Below are 26,143 nucleotides of genomic sequence, written 5' to 3'. Positions count from 1 at the left end.
TTCTAGAAGATATACCTAATCAATGTGGTGAATGTACTGTTGATTTCATTAATTAAAGAAAATTTTAATTACTTATGTGACAGGGGAACACAAAGTTATCCTCATTCCACTAAATCCATTAACAAATAGCACAAAAGTAAAATAATCTTGCAAAAGGATATTTCAAATATGTTTCTTCTGCTCTGTGATATATACTTAAGCATATAAAACTATGTGACACTATATGATATTTTAAGGCTAAAAATATGACAAATTACCTAACAGACTGACCGACCATATATCAAAATATAGGTTTAACAAATTCAAAGTCAATAAAAGCAAATTACCTGAAGAAGGTGACAAAAAACTGCACAAGATCCATGATTGTATTGTGTTGTGAAAATGCAATCTGAAAGATCAAAATAAAAGAAAGTTTGAAACTTACTGAATCTATATTGTGATATTTTAGGGCATCTGTAAGTATAATATTTTTAAATGAGCAAGGCAATTGGATCACTATATTATAAATCATTTACACTGCAATCGAAATTTTATCTAGAACACCTAATATATTCAACTACTAATGATAACATGTGCCTACGTCCTGAAATTAAATGGTTTAAGAAAACTAATACAGAATTACTTCAAGAATGTATGCTGAGACTTTCATGGGATGTCCTGTGACATCAAAATGTGCCTAACTAAATCATGCAAATGAGTTTCTTCATCTAATAATAATCACATTTTCTATTAATATAATGGATCATTGCAAAACAAGAGACCAATTAATGGTAAAATTTAATAATATCTTCATTTGTCCCATGTTTTCAAAAAAAACTGATAAAATGAATGTTAAAATACTGAGTTGGCTGAAACTAGAACAATAGGAATGATAATATAGATCATCCATTGGAGCTGAATCACAAATTCACATTGAATAATGTCCAAAATCTAAAACATGAAATTAAGATATGCCACATTTTATTAAACAATAACAATCAACATTCTGACTTTATGATTCAACAAAAAAATTTACACTACATAAATTTGGCTAAAGAAGTAGATTAATAGCTTGATATTTACTACAAATTATCATAATTCTTATTTGAATACTTCTTATCTGTTCGTATTCTCAAGGAGAAATTAGTGTTTGTGCAAATGTCACATTGCCATTAATAAATTCTGATATATTTGAGATAAATAAAAATAAAATATGAAGGAATGTGCTAAAATTATCAAGTTCATCTAACAAAGTAAAAGAGAGGTTTTTCAAAACAGTTTTTAGATTATAGTCCCACAAAATGCTGACATAAAAAACATACTTATATAACATAAATTAGTCAACTCAAAAACTATTGGACTATGTTTCAGGTAAGCAATTTAAGATTGCACCAGGTTTTTATTTATTAATTTTTTAAATAAATTAAAGCAAATTAGAGATTAAGTTACTCATTACTAGAGGAGATCAACTATGATAATTTATCCCAATAAGCATAAACTTCCTATAGATAATAACACATTGCTAATTGATATAATACTATGTACCATTCCTGATAAAGTAATATTTTAAAAATGGGGTTACATGGAAAAATGGATAATTTTTAAAGATAAAATAAAATGCATTTCTGGATAAAAACATGAGGAATAAACATACTAGCAATCCTGTATAAATATAAAACAAATTACAATGATTATAAATCCTTGAACATTGTCTATGAAAATTTAATGGGTTTAATTATTTTTAGAGCAAGTAAATGCCTTAGTGAATGTACTCATAAGTTACCACCTGGTTTAATAGAAAAACTTAAATGGCCTCCCTGCCTTCAATTTCATAACCCTCTGGTCACTTCACCAGGCTGACAAAATGCTCTCTTTAAAACTGAAAGAGGTTTCCGTAATTCCCCTGTTCACAGTCCTTCATCCCCCTGCTTAAATTTCCTCACTGTTTTTCCATCACTTTTAGCTTGAACTTCAACTTCCTTGCCATTGTATATAATGATCTTTAAATTTGGCCCTTGCTTTTTTCTCCACACGTAGCATTGGCACTGCAGTCTGATCAGATAACAGTATTAGTAGTTTCCAATAGTCCCCATTCATTATCGACCTCTGTTCTTCTTCGGCAGGAACTGTTCCCTCTTGCCCTGACACTTTTCTCTTGGGGAATTTCAGTCCAAATGACTCATTGCCTGGCAGTTCAGTTCTAGATCCTGTCTGTCCAGTGGCCTCTATTGCTACACTTCTACAACAGAACTACTATTAAAAAAAAAAAAAAAAAAAAAAACTCTTAACATTCATAAAGCATTTACTATTGCCCAGGTACTGGGCTAAATAAGTGCTTTTTATATACTAATTTATTTAATCAGCAGAATAACCACATAAAACAGTAATGCCATTAAATCTGTTTTACAGATCAGGAAATAAAGGTTTATAGGCTACCCCAGCAATAAGCAGTTAAGCTAAAATGGAAATCAGTGTGTTATGACCCTTGCTTTTGTGTTGTACACTTTCCTAAGACCGGTGTACTGTGTATCATCAGTGTACTGTGGTTAATTGGCTTGCTTTTCTTTTCCCGACATTTGACTTCAAGATATTTGAAGTCAGGCATTACAATGTTCAGCTATACATTCCTAACAACTACCAAAGAACCTAGCATTTTGACTTATAAGTGTTGAGTAAATAAACTGCAGTAACTTCTAGAGATATATATCTCAATGTTCTAAATAAAAAGGCTTAGAAAACAGTTCCATTTTAACTAAAGGCCAAGCTGTACAAGAAAACAAGAATTACTTTTATATCAAGATTATGTCAGTTAAAATAGGGAAAACTTTATATCTACTTGTCCTGAGAGTATATTACTTGAAGTTAAAGGATATTATTTTCTCAAAAATATTTTTGCTTTAAGATAAAAGATATTATTTTTCAAAACACATTTATAAATGCTAAAAAATAAAAGACCCTTTAAAATGACAAGATAAAAATATGCACTTACAATGCTACCTGTTCTTATAGTGTTAATATATTTATGAGGTTTTGTGAAGAGCCTCAAGTTTTAATTCATCAATCAAGAATATATAAAAGTAAAAGTAATGGCAAAGAGAAAAATCTATATACAACTTGTGCTTGTAAAAGCATTTTTTTTTGCAAAGTGTGATTTGCAATAGATTTTAAGTATAAAAAGTTAAAGTTGTAGTTTAAGAGGATGTTTGGGAAAAAAAAGAAATAGTTTATTATGCCAAGTGATGATTTTTAATAGATATAATTTAATTATGCCAATAGTAACATGAAAGACTTAAAAAAGATGAGCTTAAGGGAATATACACTGATTTGTCTCTGATATATCTTCTCTATATATCCACATATACATAATAAATAATTTATACATACTTTAATTTTATTTTGGTTTCAATGGGTTTTACTTTAAGCATTTTAATGTCTCCACTGATTTATATTGTTACTACATTCTTGCAGTTAACCTCCTAAGAAATGACTGAAATAAAATAAATCATGCATCCATATTTGAAACTGGTTCAAGATTATGATATTATGTGAATGTATAGCTTTATACAATTAATTCTTTAAGTGAGTATTAAATATTTTTAAAGTTATTAAGTTGAGAGGATTACTTAGTTTATAGTATAATATTTATGTATACCATACATAAAATTTTAGATTTCAAGCAAATACATCACATGGAAGATCTGAGATGACTGCATTTTAAATAGAGATATTTCTCTCTCTTGAAATGTTACCATTTCAAATATATAGTGGTGACATAATACTCAATACTCAAATATTTCATATTTGGAAAGATCGGAACATTTGAAATATACTCACAATTACAGGTCAGTAATTCTTTACAGATGGACAATGTAAACACAATTAAGTCCTTTTTTAATGCATATTTTGTTGGATTTTGACAATTCTTACAAAGCTATATAATCGCAACCACAATGAAGATACAGAACAGTTTCATTAACTTAAAATGTTCTTCTTTGCTTCTTTGCAGTTGATTCCCTCCACAGACCCTCAACCTTCTATATAATTCCTAGCACTAGTCTAGTTTGATTTTTCCTACAATTTCATATAAATGGAATCATAGGGTACACAGTATTTCATTTAGCATAGCATTTTTAAGATTTGTCCATGTCAGTACTTGTATAAGTATTTCCTTTCTCTTTATTACTGAGTATTACTACGTAGTATGGATATATCATAATCTGCTTATCCATTCTCCAGTTAATATACACCCCTAAGTGAGATCACGCAATATTTATTGCTACATTATTATTTTTTAATTCTAAATTTCCAAAAATATACATGGAGATGCAGGATGTGGTCAAATTATTTTCATATTTAAAAAGATAATGAAAATTACAAAGAAATAAAATTGCTCTGTTATATATAATTCATAGAAGTCTATAAAGTCAATCATACTCTGGCAAGCATCTAAAAATGTCTACATGGTTATATGAATATTGAACAAAAACTCATTATATTTTTTTAAAGTTTAATTAGATTTAGAAATTAATGACTTCAAAAACTTGCTACTATAAAGAATTGGGAGAACTTCTTTAGTACTTAGATTCATTTTACAAATGTAAAGGTTAAATGGGTTCTTTATAAGTCACTTAAAAAAATTAGTTTTACACATAAGCCATTTTATCTTATTTGAACAATTTTATTGCTTATAAAAATAACATTAGTATTAACATTTAAAATAAGGAGCCAACAAACCTTTTCTGTAAGGGCCTGTAAATATTCTGTAAATATTTTCAGCTTTGTAAGCAATATGGTCTCTGTTTTTTACTACTCAGCTCTGACATTATAGTGTAAACTGGATATGATATATTTTTCTTCACTTAATCTCTAGAACATTTGTACCTATCATAACCAATCTTATATTTCAGTTTTCATAAAATCTTTTTATTTAGCTCTACAATAATATGTTTCTTAGGTATCATTAAATGTTTACATCACATTTATATTTTCTGATTAGTATAATTAATATATTAGTTTAGAAATAGACAAAATTTATTAGCAATGTCAAATACCCCTTCTTAAATTTATGCAAACCTAGGTTCTATGATAAAAAAGAACTGAAGCTTAAAAGAAAAGGAAAAAGTATGTTTTAACATATATATGATAAGTTTCTCAAGCTTATAACAATTTAGAAAACAACAACAATAATATGTGTCCTTTGGAGTAATTTGGCAAAAATATTACACAAGGGTTTCTTTATCAGCACATTTGTATGATAACCTTACTTTTCAAACAATATGCAGAGCATAGATAAAACCTCCTCTTTATTTCAATACCTACTTAGCTTATAGCTAACCACCTTATTTTGTGCTCAAATGGCTCATCATATATGTTCAAGTTGCTAACACACTTGTAATAAAAATTTACAGATACCAGCATTAGGATTACTTTCTTTTTCTATTTTGTTCTGTGTTAACTGTTATTAGAATGGGGATATCACCTAGCCTACTATGGAAATTAAAATTGCAAACTGAACAATGATTCCTGGCATTATGCTCATTTAAAAAAGAAATCAAATCTACATTATGACATCAGTTTGCAGACTGACAACAGTGACTTACCAAGTCCCGTTTACTCAGGAACAGGTAATTTAGATTCAAACTAATTTAATTTAATGTAAACGACAATGTATAAGAGTTGAGGAGCAGCACTGCTGTAGAATACACAGTACTTAAGCTCAATGCAATCTTTCTGTTTTTCAAGTTGTTCGCATTGCAGTCTTAGTAGTATTTTTCTTTTTCTTTTTTTTTTTAATAGTCAAGATTCAATTGCATGGCATTTCAAGCCATAAAGAATTTGGTACCAAAATAAAATCTCATGTTAAAATAAAATCTCACTTTAAAAATGGATGCAAATCAAACTGCTAGCATGATTCCTCGTGTTCCAAAAGAAAAAAAAATCCTGCTTAATTACTGGATTATTGATATATTTATCATATAACACTGTTACAGGCTTCACAATCACAACTGGAATTTTCTAGGATATTTGGATGCTACAGTAGTTGGTAATCTAAAACATAAAATACTCTATCAAAAACAATGAAGAAAGCTGGTTTAAAACAAGAATGATTTACATTAAATTGAAATTACTTCCTTAAATATATAAATTGATTAAATAATACATCAAAACAGCAGAAGCTCTCAATGGTCAAATTAAAGTCTGCTTGACAGTGTATAATTTGCCTACGCTGGTAGGTGTAGTACATATCTGCCAGAAAAAAAGATAATTTTCTTGATTTCTACAGTTCCATTCGTAAGTGTAAGATTTATCATGCTATAAGAAATAAGCTTTTACAACACATAACTCAGTAATAGGAAGGAAAAGAAAAACCAGTATAATACTTACAAAAAAGCAAAATAAAAATCCTCAACAAAGATGTTTATTTCTCAAACATCTTCATAAGCATTAAAAAAAATGATGGACCCAGTGAATTTGGGCAGCAATGTTTTTGGAATAAGAAATCATAATTTGCCTTTTAACTCAGCAATCACTACAGTCTTTACCCACATACAGCTTTTATAGCCCAAGGACTGCTTGTCTGTCATATACATAATTCACACGAAAATCTTTTTAGAGTAAGAAAATAATTAAAAGTAAATTTAAAACTTTAATGGTTTGCTGAGGAAAGGGATAAGAGGTAGGTAAAAAAATATAGCCATATTTGATAATACAACTTGGAATAAAATATACATTATTAAGAAGGGAAGCGGCAACTATTTAATGAAAATGTAACATAAATACTATTATGTCACTCAACATAGTTTCTATATAATAAAACCAATTTAATCCATTTTCCATTTATTTTTATTTTTACCCAAAGCCTAAAGATAGTTATAGATATACACACTCATAGATTTTATATGAAGCACAGTTTGTATTCTGTCACAGGATGAATTAGCTGCTGGTTTTCATACTCTGGAAGGGTGAAACTGATATTTATCCTCAACGACGAATTCACCCGTGACCTGTGGGTTCTTTTGTTGTTTATTTTAAATGACATCGCTCTTACACAATCTATGTATAAAGTATTTAACTCCACAGGACATTTTAGAGTGTAAATTATGATGACAATCATTCTTTAAGCACTGTCATATTTGCAGATTCTTTTTGGTTTTGGCCTTTATTTTAAAAGCGTAATTTGAAAGTGCTGCCTGGGAGTACGCTCTTGAATAAAAACGAAAGATAAAATTGAAAAAAAAAACAAAGCTTGTGGGCAACCTCTCCTCGTGGTTTAAGGAACTGTAGCCGCTGTCTGAGCATGACGAGCCACCGGCGTCCCGGCCGTGCTTGTCTCTAAGTCTCAACATAAGGCTGTGTGTGGAATACGACTGACAGCCACTCAGAGGGTTGTCATGGGAATTGGATTAAAGAATGCGTATTGTACTCATGTTTTAGAACTTGCTTTGCTTTCTTTATCATTAATGGAACATAAATAGTCTCTAGCAAGGAGTGTATGAAACCTCGCCCTTAGTTCCAGTGTGGCGCCAAGATGTCTTATGGACCCTGACACAGACTGGTCACTGTGGCCCCTGTACTGGTATGCGTAATCTGTTCCTGTCAAATGCCTAATGGCTATTGACGATTTATGAGTTTTAGCCTTGTATCTCTCGTATGCATCCTCCTCAATAAAAGGCACAAGGGATGAAGGTTTAGGGGCTGGTCTGCACTAGAGAGGCAGTCACCTTCTTTCTCCTAGACATAACAAAGTGTCCTGGGTAAAAAGTTTCTTCCGCCATGGTCACGAAGCCTCTGCTGGACAGAGCAACTTCCAACTGAGCCTAGGATGTGTGTGGCACCTCCGCCATAAAAGCTGCTGCTTCTTCTCTTTTTTTCTTTTTTTTGAAGATAGCACTATGGTTTTTTTTTTTACAATTGTATGTATGTATGTGTGTATGTATGTATGTATGTATTTATTTTACCCTGGCTGGTTTGGCTCCGTGGATTGAGCGTCGGCCTGCGAGCTGGGTGTCGCTGGTTCGATCTTCCAGTCAGGGCACATCAGAGAAGGAAAACTCTGACTACAAAAAACCTCCGCTGCCTTGCGGCATACCTCTTCAGGGGAAAGGCTAAGGGAGTAAACCCCGACAGAAAATCCGGAGCCGGAGTCCCTAAGGCGGTTTGACGTTGTAGTCAACACCGGCAACTCCTGCGGCGCACCTGAAGCCGAGCTGTATTGACTCCGTCTTTCCCTTGGATCCTTCAGCTGCGAAGAGAGGGGGTGTCTGCTGCATGGGCAACAGCAGACCCTCCATATCACCCTGCCCAGGCTCTGTAGCTTCAGCTTCACTGGAGAGGACACTCCAGCGTCATCGCAAGATGTCGATTCAACACGGGAGGAGACAGATACCGTGTCACTCCCGAGTCGGACTACACAGCCATTCTCGGCGGTGCAGATGGACTCTTGAGAAGCTACACCATCGTCTCTCGAGACGGACGGTTGCCGATGATGATGACTATTCAGTTCACTAGTATGATGAGGGGATAAAACAACTATGAAACATTTACACAATGGAATACTACTCAGCCATAAAAAAATAAGAAAATTTGGGACAACTGTAATTGAATAACCAAAAAATAAAATTTAAAAAAATAATAAGAAAATTTTACCTATTGCTATAGTATGGATGTACCTGGAGAATATTATGCGGAGTGAAATAGTCAGACAAAGACAAATACCATATGATTTCACTCATATGAGGAATCCAATGACAGCTTAATGGGGGAGGTTAGGGGGTGGCCGGACTGAGCAAAAGGAAAAAGGACTCATGGACACGGACTGCAGTGTGGTGATTGCTGTGGGGGAGGGGGACACAGTGGGACTAAATGGTAATGGAAAAAAATACAATAACAATTACATTTTTAAAAATGAAATAGTTTACTTTTACATACTCAAATTACAGTTCAACTACTTTTATTTCATCAACTCTGACCTTCCCAGGAAAAGTCCACTGCCTACATAAAACAAAGTATTCAAGCGACAGTAGCTCCAAAGCCTCTAAGGAAGACACTACTTAGCACGGGCAGAGGCAGGCGGTCCCACCGGAGCCCAGGAAGGATGTGGTAGTGGTCTAAATTAACTTGGCAGTAGGTGGTTGAAAAAAAAAAAATCAATGGATTCACCAGATACTCAAAAGAAAAAAAAAAGGAATACATTGCCAGTGCAATCAATGACACGTGTGTGTTCCGTGCCTGTCCACAACCTTTTTGGCACCAGGGACCTGTTTTTCCGCGGACCCAGGCAGGGGGGCATGGTCAGGGGAGGCGGAGCTCGGGCAAGCATCACTTGTTCTCGCTGCTCACATCCTGATGTGGACGCGGTGGTGTGAGGGGGGGTGGGGGCATGGTCAGGTTCCTAACAGGTCACTGACCAGTACCGGTCTGCAGCCCAGGGGTTGGAGACCCCTGCACTAAGGAACAGACTGAAGCCAACAATCAACACCCAAGTCTGCCATTCAGGAAAATGTTGTAGGTGGTGCCATTTCCTGTGAAAAGCAGCTGTGGATCAATCAGTAGCTGTATGAGATAGACCAGAACCAACAAGCAAGCAATGTCTGGGCAGGTAATACTGATTTATAAATGTATAAAAAGTCTGCACAGGAAGAGACCACAAAGGCCATCAGAGCAAACGAGACCGAAGCAGAAAGTTTGTTGTCTAAGAGCAAAATATCTAGAGTGTAGCCCTGAGGAACGCAGGGACCTAAGGGATGCTAGAGGGAAACACTGTAAAATGTTAAGAAAAGAGGAAGAAAGAGTAGGAAAATGGGGTGCGATGGGGACAATAATGTTGTTGACAGGTCAACTCAGACTGAAGCAAGAAACTGAAAATGTAGTGTCTGTAAGGTATCTGTGACCTGTGCCTTAGTAGTTTTAAAGGAGCTGTTCAGGTAGAAATCAGCCTGCAGTAGAATGAGGAATAAATTATAAATTCTTTGAGAATGTAAATGATAATTATGTATTTCCTCCTAATACGCAGTACAGTGCCTGACATACTAGGCACACAATTAACATTTATTGACTTGAAGAACATGAACATAAAAGAAAGCAAAAATCCCATTTTAATTCAGAAATACTCCTATGGAAAAAAAAATCCTTTATGTGGGCATTTCGACATTATGTGATCATTAGGACAGGTCTATTAAACTATGTGTGAGGTAACAGAGAATTTTTCTTAAATAAGTAGTAATATCCTCTCTTATGTCAATATTGATCTGGTGGATGACAGGCTTATTATTTTGGCTGTCAATTCAGAATATACAAAATTCCCTTTTTTTTAATGTCAAATGAAAAAAAAAATAAAGACAAGCCAGATTAAATCTCATAAAACGCTTTCCAAGCCAGCCCTTCAGCCAGATAATTGTTGAGTTTGTTTTTCTGAAATCCCCCCGGGATGATTAACTCTGAGTATACTTGATCACTTGGTTCCAAGGGAACGTCCCAGCCACATCCCGTCTCCACTTTCCCCCACTCCTACCATTCCACACCACCTCCCCAGCCACCCTCCTCCATCAGCTCTCTCTCAGGCAACCCATCTTCCAGAAATGAAAAAAAATCTACATTGCTCCCTACTGAAAATTCTTCATGACTTTGAAAACCCTCTCATGCATCACATCCCTTCGCTGAACTCCTCTTCATCCTTCAAAACCCTCCTTCAGTATAACCGTCTCCAAGAAGCTTTCCTACTTCAATACTAGCCCTGCAACAGTCACAGAGGCAGAGGTATAATCTAGAGTCACAATAAACACCACTCACACCCATGTCAGCCAAAGTGAATGGCCCAGACATTTTAGGAAGTGAACAATACCAAAATGGTCCCCGAAACTCTGCCTCAAGACTCTGAGAGTCTTTTCCCTTTTTTCTCTGGGATTACTATATTAGGATCCAATAAACCCAGCTAAAGTAGAAAAGGGTCAATAGGTGAAACCAAAACAAGAGACAGAGAAAGAACAATGACACTAACAATTCAGTAATTATTTGTATAACATGGTATAAACAATGTAAAGGGGTGAAGTTTTAGGGAATATGATCAGAGGAGGGCATGTTGAAATCTTGAAGCTGCAAAAGGCATCTCCTCTCAGTGCTCTGATTTCTACGCCTATAATTTCCCTTGTTTTACTTCGAAGCTAATTTAAAGTTGGATTTCTTTACCTACAGCTGAAATAATGCTGACTACACATTTCATGAGGGCCAAGGCTACTTCATATACTGTTTTATCCTCTGGAAAAGCATCCTGTATATGACTGCAAGTGCAGCCAAAAATTTATATACAAGGTCTGTCTGGGAAAAGTCCAGCCATTGTTAATATAAAAAGAATGGTTTGTACGAACATGGATGGAACCTGGCAGCCAAGGAGAGTGGACTGGAATGCGCATGCGTGAACAATGATGACTTCACTGTACTAGTCAGTGGGGGCGGTAGTCACCATCGAGTGAGCACATGTACTGTGTGGCCATCACATTCAAAATGAGCAAGTAGAGCAACAAATCTACATCAAATTTTGTGTTAAACTTGAACACTCCTCTGTGGAAACTATTCAAATGATTCAGAAGGCTGCAGCTATGGGCAACTGGTGATTGGCAGCTTTATTATAACAATGTACCCGCTCATGCATCACGTCTCTTGCAGAATTTTTTGGCAAAACATCAAATCACCCAGGTGACTCAGCCCCACTACAACACAGATTTGGCATCCTGTGACTTCTGGCTTTTCCCAAAAGTAAAATCATCTTTGAAAGGGAAGAGATTTCAGACCGTTGATGAGATTCAGGAAAATACGACAGGGCAGCTGATGGAGATTGGGAGAACTGTGTGAGGTCTCACGGTGCTTACTTGAAAGGGGACTGAGACATCATTGTCCTATGTACAGTGTCTCTTGTCTCTTGTATCTTCTTCAATATATGACTTAATTTTTTATATTACATGGCTGGATACCTTCTGGACAGACCTCATACATGTTTAATTTCTGCCATTTCTGCCAAAAGCACTACCTTGTATTAACATTTGCCTGATGAAATGCAGAAGATACCTTTACTGTCAGTTTTTATTTTGGTCCTTATTTGTACAAATTTACAAAGATCTCCTATCATGCTAGAATGTTTTATCTCACAGGTAACGTGAGACTGAAACTGGATCAAGACAAATGAAATACTTCTCTGTTTTCTCACATATCAGGAAAACCTTCTCCTTATACAAGTAATGCTTTTTAAATTGATCTCTTCAATCTCTTCAAGTATATAATGGAAGCACTAGAAGCTAAGTGCTCAAAGAATTGTGATGGAAAAAATTAAGAGTGAAAAAAGTATGGAAGTACTATTGATATTAATTGAAGTAAAATTTATGTAAAATGTTTTATTTATAAAAAGGATATGATACAAAGATTTTTTACATAAATAACAAATAATTAAATATTTAAATATTCATACATATTTTACACTATAGAATACATATTGAGAAAATTAAATGACAAGATGAAAGGCTAAATTAACCTGAAGCACTTTCTTTCAGCAATATACACAAAGGTCTCTCCTTGTGTAGCAACTCCATTGAAGCAAATATTAAAATAAGTAAAAATGGTCATGAAATTTAAATGTTAATTTTTATCACAAACTATATTTTTGCTTATTAGAAATTCACTGATAAAAAACATGTTTATTTTGAAAAGAGTGTTTTTGGTATCTCATGGTGCGATGGACATTTTTCAGTAGGAATTAGTCTTTTTGTACTTTTTTATTTCAGCCACATTTTAAAATAACTGCTTCCATGGTGTAGTTTGTAAATATTTATGAACAATTTCACTAATGAATTGTAAACTTTCTCATAACTTGCAGCTTGTTGAAATCTGTAGTAGAATGTCTTAATGAAACCTAAAATATATAGAAATATATCTGCAACCTAATTACCACTTATCTGAAAAGTACTTGGCAACATAAATCCTAGCTACTAAATAAGACAATTTACAAGTAAACATGAAACTATATATATATATAGTAACAGTTCCCTCAGTTCTTGAAAAAACTTATGGCTACCACATTTGTTCTATTTACTATCTAGACTCAAAATTATATGGATAATTTCTATCGCCTCCAAAAATGAAGTAACAGGGAATAGATTTATCCTCATGTCTAAACAACCAGTAGAACAGATAACATATCTGAAACACCTGTTTTTAGACACTGGCCATCAAGCAACGCAGTTTAATCATTCCTAAGTGAAAAAAAAAAATGAGGTGAGCCATTAAATGCCATGGATTATCATGGTGTTGAGGAGGAATCCAAAGGATAGTAAATACAGGTGCATTCAGAAATGTTGCAGACTTGAAGAGATGAAGCTGGGAATGCGGCGGGGCTAAGGTGGCTGGCAGTTACAGGACAGTGAACTAGAGAAGAGAGACTTTCCCCAAGTGCTCCAGTGCTCCCTTGAACCTTCAGGCGAATACTACTTACTGGCCAAGAAACCATCCGAGGCTGGGGAAAGAATGATATCAAAAGAGCAGAGAGAAAAATTCTCAAAACGCACATGGAGTTGGGAATAGTTTATGGTCCCACCAGTCAGAGGGCAAAACCTTGTCTTCAAATGGTGTAGAGTCCCGAGAAGACAGTGCCTAAGGGTGAAATGATCACCCCTCAAATACAAGCCTTGAAAAGGTCAAAACCTTTCCAAGTAAATTAACTCCATCCCAGAACAAAGCTAAAACTTACTTCTTCACCAATATTAGTGCATATCTGGCACCCAAAAAGGGAGAATTCAGAATGTCAGGAATCCAATCAAAATATAATCCATAAGGAGGAACAACATAAAACAACAGAAGGGCACTCAGAAATTACACAAATGACAGAATTTTAGAAACAAGGACATTAACAGCCATGATAAATGTAATATAAATGTTCAAGAAGGCAGATAAAAGATGGAACAAATTAAGCAGAGACGTAGAGGACATTTTAAAAAACGAATCAAATTTCTAGATAAAAAATAAGAAGTGTGGGTTGAAAAACACACTAGATGGGGTTAATATCAGATTAAACACTATAAAAGTTTAATGAACTTGAAGATATAGGATGAAAAAATATGCAAAATGAAACAGAGAAAAATTAATAAATTAGAAATAGGAACAGAGCATTAGTAAGCCAAGAAGTTCAAGCTGTCTAACATACATACAATTGGAATTCCTAAAGGAGCAGAGCGGGGCACAAAATCTTGAGACACAATAGCTGAAGTTTTCCAAATTTGGTTAAAATTATCATTTTATGAACTTATGAAGTACAATGGAACTCATGCACAAAAAACATACCTATGCACATCATAATCAAATTGGTCAAAGTCAATAATAAAGAGAGAAAAAAATTAATGCAACAAGAGAAAAAAGACCCTTTATATATAAAGGAAAAATAAAGTTAAAAGCAGATTTCTCATTAGACACAATGCAAACAAAAGACAATAGAGAAACATCTTTAAAACAATTTCTTTTTTAAAAACTACAATTTAGAATTCTTTAATCCCCCCCAAAAAAGTGGAATAAAGACTTTGTCAGAAATAGGGGCTGATATCATTCATAGCCTGCAGATCTGCACTAACGTGTTAAAGGCTGTCCACTAGGCAGCAGGAAAATGATACTTGACAGAAATCTAGACCTACAAAAAGAGTAACTATTTTTAATATATTTAATTACAATTGACTATATCAAAAGTAGGAAGTGTAGTATAGGTTTTATGATATATAAAGTACTAAAATATATTCACAATGGCCCAAAGGTCAGAAGAAAAGAAATGAAAACATACTGTCTTAAGGTTACTATTCAAAAAGTGAGTGATGTAATATTACTTGGAGGTATACAATGAGTTTAAAATGTCTATGATAAACCATAAAATAACCACTAAAATAATTTAAGAACATTTATAGAAAAATAATACAGATTCTACATGAATTCTTTCAGAAAATTACAGAGAAAGGACTACTGCCCAACAGTACCACACTTAATGCCAAATCAAACAAGATTACAATAGAAAACTACAGACTACTATTTATTCCTCAGTAACATAGATATAAAAGTTCTTAACAAAAATACAGGAAATCAAATCCAATAATACTCGTGACCAAGTGAGACTTACCCCTCAATAGCCTGGTTGGCTAATTATTCAAAAATCAATGAATGGAATTCAATTCTATTAGAAAATAAATCTCAGTCGAAATAATTCTATTGTTTTATTTTTAATAATTGAAAGTTTATTATAGTCCTATATACAAACACATACTCCTCTACAAGTACCTTAGTAAAGCATATTTCTCATGACTAATATAATGATTTTAATCACAGAGTAGAAATTAAGCTCTCCCTATCCTGACCATCACAGTTGTTTCCCACATTTTATTACTCTGGGAGAGTGGAATATTTCAACTTTATTACACAAATTCTGGGTTGGCATCCAGAACATATTGCTAGTATGTTCTCAAAGGAAAATCCAATTTAGAAAGTTAATTTCTAACCATTAAATATTCATAAGCATTCTAAAGTAACTATGTAATTTTCTTAAAAATAAAATACATTAAATACAATTAGATAACCAAGAAATAAAGGACATGAAGCAAATATATAACAACAACATCCATTTTATTTACTGCTTAATAAGCTCTATAGATTTTTTCAGTAAGGCATGATTTTTAAAAATCACTCAGTTCTCCCACAAATCACTAGGGCATTAATATAAATAAAACATGCAAACATTTGTAGTCACAGATCTGAAGTTGTCATTTATTAATATAAAGGAAGAAGGAATGATCTGTAAATGTTTAGAAGATTTTGAAAGAGACTGACTTAGCACAGGGCTTGGCACACACTATTCAATAAACTAACTTGAATTGGTTCAAATTAAAGTCATAAAAGCATGAATAAATGAACAAATCCCAACATGACAAAATATAGACTTTACTCTCATAAAAGCATCAATTAAGAACTCAAATTTTGAACATTTCAAGTTAGAAAGAACATCCTAAATATTTCCTAGCAATAAATCTGAAGCCTTTAGTAGCCCATCATTAAACACAATAAAAAAGAAACATACAACATAGACAGATATTTAGCAGAGATACAGATATCAGTAATAGGAGGCAGTGGGTCTGAAAGAACTAACTGTTAAGTACAGCTAATGCTTAATTTTTAATGAAAATTTAAATTACATTCAGTATATAATAAAATAAAAATGAGATTACTAAACATAGCAAATACTTTCATGTGGTATTGTAGGAAAAGAATATCTACTTAACCCTCAGTTAAAGTATAAAATTAATCAGAAAAGCCAAATAATCTAGTTATTTTAAGTTTGATGCTTTTTTAGAAAATAATTCATTAAAAATTATATCCTTTGATTGATTCAATATTATTTCATGAATGCTTTTTATGGAGATATTAATCATCGCAAACATTCATGTAGTCTTTTATCATAGTATTCAAAAACAGAAATCCAACTATATCATCACTTTGAAAGAAACCACATTATTTTTCTAATGAAAATACTCAATAGTCACTAGATTTAATACTACTTTAACACTTACCTGTATTTTAATGGGCCATGAAAAGTTACTGACGTACACATAGAATGTAATGTTAGGATTGCTTCTGAAGTTAAATTTTTCATAGGAAAAACTGTCTCTGTATTCCTTTATATTAGTCTTGGAAACTATGGGGGTCTCCTCCCCAGATATTGTTCCAGCTAAAATGTAAATAACAACAACAAAATTAAATAATTCATATTAGGAAACAGATCTTTATGAACTTAAGAATATATATTATACGTCTTTTTATAACTGTACTTACAAGAACATAATTATTGAAATAAACTCATGTTTACAACTTAGAGTAACAAAAGGAGAAAAATAAAATTTGTCATAAATATAATGAAATAGATTTAGGATAAAATTATTTTTGAAAATCATACTACTGATTAAGTACTATGTACTAGGCACTGGCTTAGAAACTTTTATTCTTTTTTAATAACAATTTTATTCCAAAGGTGTTCCAAGTTCCATCTCTACTTTTCAAACTGAAACCTAAGCACAGAAAGATTAAAGCTCTTGCCTCAAGTGTATAGCTACTGGACGGTAAATTCCTCTTTGGAACTTGGGTATATATAGCTCCAGAAACTGAGGTCTTTCTACTTACTACTCCACAGAGCACTTCAAAATAAGTCAGGCCATATTTCTCAGGTCTCAAATTAAAAAACGGGGAAAAATCAACTTATTTGTCTTACCACAAACTGAAACATCACTAATTTGAGTACACTGGGAGGAGGCTATAATTTAAAACATGAGTTAAATGCTCAATCAGTTAAACAAATATGAAGTACTCAATATTTACTGAAATTAACCAAATGAAATAAAGCATTTCCAACAATCTTACTAAGCCCTCCACATAACAAAATATTGTTGTTAATAAAATTATACTTTGAACATCTGAATTAATTTCTAACTGCTCATTATTACAAAATTGCCTTGGACGCTTTTTTTAAATGCAGATTTTTCCTGATCCCCATCTCCCAACCTGAAAAACAAAAATTTCTGACATTTGGTTCTGGGTATCTGAAAGTTACAAGTAATTTCTTGCATACAAAAATCAGTGTTCTAAAGTGATTACAGAGTTTTATATAGTTTTATTGACAAACATTAAAACTTGTAAAGCTGGTTTATTGCACAGAAGTTCAAATTAACAGCACAACTCATAATGAATTATGAATTAATGAAACTCACAGTGCCAAGATTTTACCATATGTTTTCACTAATGTAACAAAATGTCCGTATGTTTTCCTGAACTTCTCATTTTTTATGCATCTATTATAAGTTCAGGAATGTCAAAGACCTAATCACTCTTGCATTCTGTTTCCATGATTCTATATATTTATATAACAAAATGATTTAATTTTCAGAAATCCAAAATGGAATACTTCCTTTAAAAAAGGTTTCCAGTACTTTAGTACGACAGAGTATCTTTGACATAGAAGATCAAAAGCAACAGAATTTCCTAATATGTAAATATATAAAAAGATAGTGAACATAATTTTTCATAATCCAACATACAGATTTGTACTTCTTATTACATTTTTAAAAAGTCAGCAATTTAATTTATGAATCTTATTATGGAAGACATAATGAGTGTAGGTTTTGTTTTTAACCCTCTCTCAGCACCAAAGGATAGGGGAAGGATAGATTTCTAAATTTAAAAGTAAGAGATAAATTGTTAATTCATCAGAATTCATAGTTTCATTGTTTTTTTATCAATATAAGGTTAATAACTAAATTTACAGTTTCAAAAAAAATAATTAAAATCATAGCAACTCATGGCACTGCCATTTCAAAAAGTTGTCATGTACAATATTTGTTCCCCATCTATTTTTAATAGAACAAAAGAGAAAGTTAACAAAGTAATAAAGCTTTGTTAATAATGCCAGTTATTATTTTTAGGCAAAACAACACAATGTTAAGCATATAACATTTTCTAATTTCAATTATTTCTATTAACAGTACAAGGTCATGTTAGAAAACCTTCCACATAGAAACTGATGGAAAGGACACATGGCAACAAAATCCTCTTACCTGCTGAACCAACTGACCATGTAATGTTGAGATTAAAGTTGTTTGATGCATTAATCGAAATATCCAAATTTTTGTTTGACTACCAAGAAAAAAGATATTAAGGTTAAAAAATCAAATTATACTACATAGATATCATCAACATCTTAATCATGGTCAAATTTGTCAAACTCTATACATTTATAATGACAATCTTCAACTGAGTAAGTGTAGGTGTCAATTACACTCTTCTAAGTAATATATAGGTAAGTGAGAGATTCAAAAGCAGATTTAAGATTCCCATTCATCTTCTCTACTAAAATCTGACCTTCTGCATGTAAGCCAGAGGCTACTGTAATTCAATATTTGTATTATAATTTTCTTTGCTTATCTGTCGTTAATAGTTAAATGATACATGTTTGGATTAGTCCGAAAATTTTACAGCAATATATTAATTGGTTGAAAGGTTTCTTGCTAGGTGCATATTGAATTATTACACACATTTTTTCTAGCTAAAACATACTTAAACTGTGTGAACTAAAACTTTCAGGTAAAAATGATGAAACTACTTGGGACAAAACAAAAGACCACATCATTTAAACATCTGCACCACATCACTTAAACATCTGTAGGGAGGAACACTGAAGAATTTGCCAGTCAACCTGCATTCTTCCTGTCATTCACTAGTAGAGGATAGAGCCTTTCATTTAATTTCAGGGAAACAAATGCCAAAAAGATTTCTTTAAATGTTTTTGTTATTACCTTACTCCAAGAGATGAGGAACAGAAAGTACATATGATTGTAACTATTTAGTTTGGCAAAAACACAGAGAATGATAGTCGTATTGAATGAGTTTAGCTTCAGGTATTGAGTGTGTTGTGTTGCATTTTAAATATACAAAGACTCATACAAAAAGCTGTACTGATAGGTAAGACTGGTTACTAGAAAATATATAAATATAAACAGATAAATTTATAAATAAATATAAATATAATTTTTTTTAAAAAAGGTAATACTACTTTTTTCTAAATCAGATAAAACAGGTAAACCACTAGAAAAGACATCAATTTTCCAACTGACTCAGAGAAAATAAGTCTGTAAGCAATTAAGCTCCCTGTATCTGATGTAATAGTCATAAGAGGAAATTACTGAAATTCCCCACCCTTTCTTGATGGATAAGAATAGAAACAAGGAGCACCATAAAAGGCAAAGCCTGCTGGGTGTAGGACACTCATTGCATTTTAAAGATACACTAAGATCCAATTTTTTTACCTCACAATAATGTCTACTCTTCATGATTGCCAGAGCTAGAGGGACAGCTGGGCCCCTAGGAAGAACTATGAATAACGTTCTACAACTGTTAGAGAGCATTCTCTTCATAGATTCCAGGAAGAAAATGTAGATTCAAGAAGAACGGCCATCTCCAAAGAGCACGCAAAATTAAATGTAGGGTAATAGGGCTGAATGGCATACAGATTTTTCAGGGTAGTGTTCCTTAATGCTGCAGAGAGAGCATTTGAGAGTTTAAACTAATCTGAGAAAAATAAAGCCTGGGAGTTTTAGTATATATAGTATTTCAGAAGGATTCTGCATTATCCACCAGAGTCAAACTCATAAGTGGCCACAAGTGTAAGAAGAAAGTTAACGTGTTAAGTTCTATTGAGCTGTTAAGACACCTTCCACAGTATGTACCACAAGCTGCCCAACTTCCTGAAACCTCGCTACTTCTTAGAAAATATGAGTCAAAACAGTTGACATTGGTTCAGGATAATGCCACTACTATGGCTCTGGCATGAAGTGCACAACGCTTTCATGTCATCATGCAGACAGGTATGTTCAAACATGACATTGTTCAAGCGTGGGTGCGGTAAGCAACATCTGTTTCAACATAACGTTACATTAAGGAAAACCCAGAAATGAAAAGAAGAAAAATCTCTGGTAACAAATGTGACTTTTGTCATCATAATGAACTGGCCAGATCTGAAAATCAATTACTGCTTCAGAGTCATTAAATCATGCTTGTGAGGCAATGAAATGAATTAATGCAGAGCATATGCATTGTTGAGTCAAATGATCTTAGGTTCAAATTAGTCCTTTTCATATACATGTTGATTGATTTAGGAAAAGCTACTTGTGCTTCCTGAAATATGTTTCCTTATCTCTAAAATGGGGATATGATGACCTCCCTAAAGAGTTTCTTGGGAATATCAAATAAGATAAATTCTCAAAAAAAAAAAAAAAAAAAAAAAAAAAAAAAAAAAAACATCATCATATCAGGCACAGTGCTGATGGTGGTTGTATTGTAGATAATATTAGGTCTGGTGACAAAGGATGTCTCCTTCTCTTTCTCCACCTTCTTCTTCACCAGGGGACTCAGACAGAGGGTATGCTTGCCACCGGCGGTCTGAGGAGTTGTTGTTTATTATTAGTGAAGCATTTCATAAAATGGATTCTTTTTAAGAAAAACAAAACATGATAGAAATGGTGGACCCCTAAGAAAGCTTAAATCATTATTTTTATCTCAAAGTCTCATCTTCATAATTGTTTGGAATGGGAGAATTATGAAAGTAACTGCCATTGCTGCTAAAAAGGTCAAAACATCTTCCAGTTGAGATAGAAAACTATAAAACTCTTCTTGAATTATTAGTTCATCCTCTAACAATTCCAGGTTTAGGCGTTACTGAAAGACATGTACCACAACGAAAGCCCTATAAATGCACTTAAGGACAAGGAAAAAAAGGCTGGACTGAAAGAAGTGATAGTGTCATTACCACAGTAAGTGACAAAAGTAGTCATTGATAACACTGTTGGTTACATGTGGAAAAGTTAGACAAAATCATGTTACGAGGAAACTACTCCAGAAATCACTGACGTGAAAGAACTAGCTAGAAGAGATCCATCGTCGGTTTAAATTAAATCTTTTGTCAAAAGGTACAAAATGCGTAAATAATTAAGGCACCTATTTTTTTTATTATTTATTTTTGTAGGATAAGTAGGAAGCCCTGATCAATAATTCATATTAATTTCAGAAATTTTTCCAAGTGGAGTAACTCTTCAACTATAACTGATAATTAAATAATTATAAATTATATATAATATGTAAGAAGCATTCTTCATGGCATCCCCTCATGGTAGTTCAGCAGCCTTTCAAATAATGTGCGTCCAGGCTACTGGCTTCAATTGGAAAAGAGAGTAGAAGGAACAACTGAAAGCTGGGACGTCTGGAAGCACTCAAGGATTGCTGAAAAGTGAAGCAAGGGAGGATAGTCAAGAGAGGAGCAAACTAGAATTATGGCTAATCTGCACCTACGTGTAGGACGCTATGGATAATCCTGGAAAGGATTATCATTTTCACACGTAGATTTTGAGTTAGATGACTTTTTCTTTAAATTTTTTCACATATGGAATGTATTATTTTTTACGATTTTAGGGAGACCTTAATTCTTTTTTAGGTATATTTTATTGATTATGCAGTTATACTTGCCTCAATTTTTCCCCTTTGCCACCCTCTGCAGGTACTCCTTTTCCCTCCAGCAATCCCCCTCCTTAGCTCCTGTCCATGGGTCGTGCATGTAAGTTCTTTGGCTTCTCCATTTCTTTTACTAGTCTTAACATCCCCCTATCTATATTGTACCTACCAATCTTAATCCCTGTACCTTTTCTCCCATTCTCCCCCTTCCCCCTCCCTAATAATAACCCTCCATATCATCCCCATACCTATGATTCTTATCCTGTTCTAGTTGTTTGCTTAGTTTGTTTTTGTCTTTGTTTTTTAGATTCAGTTGTCAATAGTGAGTTTGTTGTCATTTTGATGTTCATAGTATTGATCTTCTTTTTCTTAAATAAAAACCTTTAACATTAACTATTGTATCCTCAAAGAACTCTACAAGTTTGGAACTACCATTAAACAATCAAAAAGCCAATGGTAAAGAATAAAATTCTCATACATGCTACAACATGCGTCAACTTTGGAAGCATTAGGCTAAGTGAAATAAGCCAGATACAGAACAACAAATATTGTATGATTATACATATACCTACAATACACAAATTCATAGAGACAGAATGTAAAATAAAGGTTACGGGGGGCTGGAGGGAGGGGAGCGATTGTGAGTTATTGCTTAATGGATACAGAGATTCTGTTTGAAATGATTTTTAAAAATGTGGTGATAGATAGTGGTGATGGTTGCACAACCCTGTAAATGTACTTCATGTTACCAAAGGTTACACTTACAAGTGGTCAGCAGGATAACCTTTATTTTGTGCATAAATGTCCACAATAGAAAAGAAGTCTATGGTGATTACAATACACTGATAAAAAACTTTCTTATCACACTGATAAATGTCATTTCTGACATATTATTAATGTCTTTATAAAACACATCAGTGAAGACAGGATCATACTTAGAAGAAACATCTTTAAAAATCCTTATCTAAAGGTCAAAACTTTAAATATATTCCCAAGAATATAGGCATTACTTAAAACCTAAAGAATAAGTAGTAACATAAAATGAACCATTCTATATTTTTTCTTTTTGGAAGGAAGGGTCCTATTTTACTAGAAAAGAATAATTTAAGAGATTATATAACTTGTTAACAAGTCCTATAAAATATTTTACTGAAAAGAAGCTAGCAAATGTCAGAAAATATTTTGAGGTTTCACCTATTTGAAAAACCATTAAAATACATGATGCCAATTTAATAAGATAGATTAATATGCAATAAGACCACACAGGAGACAGAGAGCAACATCAGCAAGATGGCAGGATAAGAAGGCCAAGCCCCCAACTCCCACAATGACATATGGGCCAAAATACCTTTATGAGAGGACCAAAATCCAGTCAAGAAGTGGCAGTAGCAAAGATGAATACAAAATCAAAAATTGCCACATGATAACGGGTAAGAAGAGCTATTACACTTTACCCACAAAGTCCCTCCCCCAGGCCGGCACAGCACAGCATAGCATCAGCAGGACCACCTTGGCTTACAATTTCCCCCTCTGGGGAAGAAAGAGAACGTACCTTACAACCAACATGCTTGACCTTTCCCGGCACAACGCCAAGAACCTGTTACTGTCTCACCTGACCCGGGGCTCTGAGAGAAGCAGAGAGCATGGACATCTAACGGTAGTTAAGAACCAAGAAAATCCGTGGGTGGCAAGACTGGCAGAAGGCGCACAGCCCCCGAGACCCCAATGGAGCATGCATCCACCGTCCTAGACTGTCTGAGGACTGCCCAAGGGGAAAAGGGAGGGCAGCTCACTGTGGCCCATGGGGCTCTGTGACATTGAGAGAAAACCCAGGACCCCAGACTTCTCTCGGAGGAGGGCGGTGCCTTTCAGGGCAGTGCCCTAGGGAAAGGGGTGCGCAGTTTCCTGAGGCCAGCGTAGCTCTGCAAGACCCAGAGAAAGCCCACCACCTGGAGACTCTCCCCCATCAGTGATGCAGAAAATTGGTGAAAGAAGCTAGCATCCCATGATGCCAAGTGACATAAGTCAGACAGAGAAAGACAAATACTGTGTGATCTTACTTTATAGTATGTGGAATCTAAAAAAGGCCACATTCAAAAAGCCAGAGAGGAGAATGGTGGTTACCAGGGGCAACAGAGGGGTGGGGAGTGGGGGGACCCGCAGAGATGTTTAAGGGTGTAAACTTCCAACCAGTGAGTAGATAAATAAGTCTTAGAGAGCTAATGCACAGCATACCGAATATAGAAAACACCACTGTATTATAGACTTAAAAATTGCTAGGAGGCTAACTTTTAATCATTCCCACCATAAAAAAGAGATGATAATTATGTGGCACCATAGAGGTGTGAGCTGTATGCAACGGTGGTAATCATCCTACAATATATAAATGTATCAAATCAACACGTTGTAGAATTTAATCGTATATGATGTAATATCTCAATTATATTTCAGTGAAAATAAGAAAAATGATACAGCATTCATATAACTCAGGTAAACCAGTGGATTTAGAAAAGAGACAATGAAAACCTATTACCATGTGTAAAAGAATAAGCACATACGCTTAATATAGCATGTTTGGGATTTATGGGTTCTATTTCCAAATAAGACTACTCTCAGCTTGAGAGCATAATTATTAACACAAACACTGTCATAAGCCTGAAAATATAATAGGAAGAATATATAACTTAAATTGTAGGACTCTTTGCAATATCTGAAATATCAAACTCACAAATTCTCGGAATTACAAGGAAACCTAAGTCTTATTACAAGAAAAATGTAACAAGATAAATCTTCTACAAAACCCCTACAGTGTGATAATTCGAAGAGGTAAAACTGCAATCAAAGAAGATGGAAAATGTGTATCCCTTGCTATAAATATAACCATTTGATAAAAGGTAAGTTATCTTCTCACCTGTTCTGGGTTTGCTATGAAGTTGATGGCCGTGTGGTGGCGGTCATCTTCCTGTAATAAGCTGAAGGTAAACTGATAGTCAATCAAAAGACTGTCTGTGGAGGAAAAACATACATTCCTGATATGTAAATTTAAAAACTGCTTGATAAACAAAGTTAGCTGAAAACATGCTGCATATCAGTATTGAAAAATGATTATCATTAATTATTAGTGGTCTTAGTTAGACTAGCAAATTATAACTCATTGGCATTAAGCAAAAAAATGCAAAATATAGATATGGAAGAAATCCTAATTCTTTAAAATCATATTTATTATTTCTTTTCTCATCATAAAAATTCTACAAACACTGTAGGCATTCTGGAAACTACATAAAAGTAAAAACATTTTTTAAAAAAGTCATCCGTAATCTTATAACTAGAGAAAAACACAAAACATTTTGGTGCATTTTATTCCAATTAAAACTTTGTAAAGAGAATAATAGGCAGTCAGACATTTTGATAGCTTTAATAAAATCAAAATTCTTTGAACACATGGATTTTAATAGCTAACATTTCATTACATGCTGTAATAAATTTACTTGTTCCTTTATTACTTTGGTAATTTTTACTTTTAGCCATTTTAAAATGACTGTAGTAAACATCATTCTACAGAAATGACTGTCATTAACAATTGATTTTTTAAAAAAAGATACAGGGGTAAACAATTTATGTTTAATTTTGTTCACGTATAATGCTGAAACCCAGGTGAAACAGTTGAATGTTAAACCTCATGTGTAGCTTCACATGTTACAGACGGGTGAAGTATTACTCATAATGTAAACTGCCACCTCTGATGGTTGGTGGGAAGAAGGAGAACATAAAGAGACTAAATAGTAATGGGGAAAAAAAATACAATAAAAAAGTTTTGAGCTAAAAAAATAAAAAATAAAGACTGAATCTGGGCGGTGGGCACACAATGCAATACACGGATGATGTAGCACAGAAATGTACATTTAAAACCTATAAATCTTATTAACCAATGTCTCCCCAATAAATTGAATTTAAAGAAAATAAACTGCCACTTTTATAGAAAAACATTTCTAATTATTTTAAACAGAGATGACTTCTATTTTTTGGACACATACCTTTCATGTTAGACCCTCAGCAATTAAACACTATTAAAATAAAAAATAAACACAGGAAGAATACCACTGGA

The 26,143-nt window shown here is 33.5% G+C and overlaps 1 protein-coding gene across 1 annotated transcript in view; it reads right to left on the bottom strand.

Moving 5' to 3' along the window:
• The window catches only part of ATRNL1 (attractin like 1), a 480,268-nt gene that overhangs the window by 289,941 nt on the left and 164,184 nt on the right, over positions 1-26,143 (bottom strand). The window contains exons 22-25 of the mRNA XM_090278658.1: positions 24,950-25,044; positions 18,594-18,672; positions 16,560-16,717; positions 327-388 (exon numbers count right to left, since the gene is read on the bottom strand). Of these exons, the coding sequence (XP_090134784.1) occupies positions 327-388; positions 16,560-16,717; positions 18,594-18,672; positions 24,950-25,044 (394 nt within the window). The remainder of the gene's footprint in view (positions 1-326; positions 389-16,559; positions 16,718-18,593; positions 18,673-24,949; positions 25,045-26,143) is intronic.

Source organism: Furipterus horrens, unplaced genomic scaffold (assembly GCF_987537825.1).
Source record: "Furipterus horrens unplaced genomic scaffold, mFurHor1.1.pri manual_scaffold_5, whole genome shotgun sequence".
NCBI classification, from domain to species: domain Eukaryota; kingdom Metazoa; phylum Chordata; class Mammalia; order Chiroptera; family Furipteridae; genus Furipterus; species Furipterus horrens.
The sequence above is the reverse complement of the archived record's forward strand: the minus strand, read 5'-3'. Positions and strand labels throughout refer to the sequence as shown.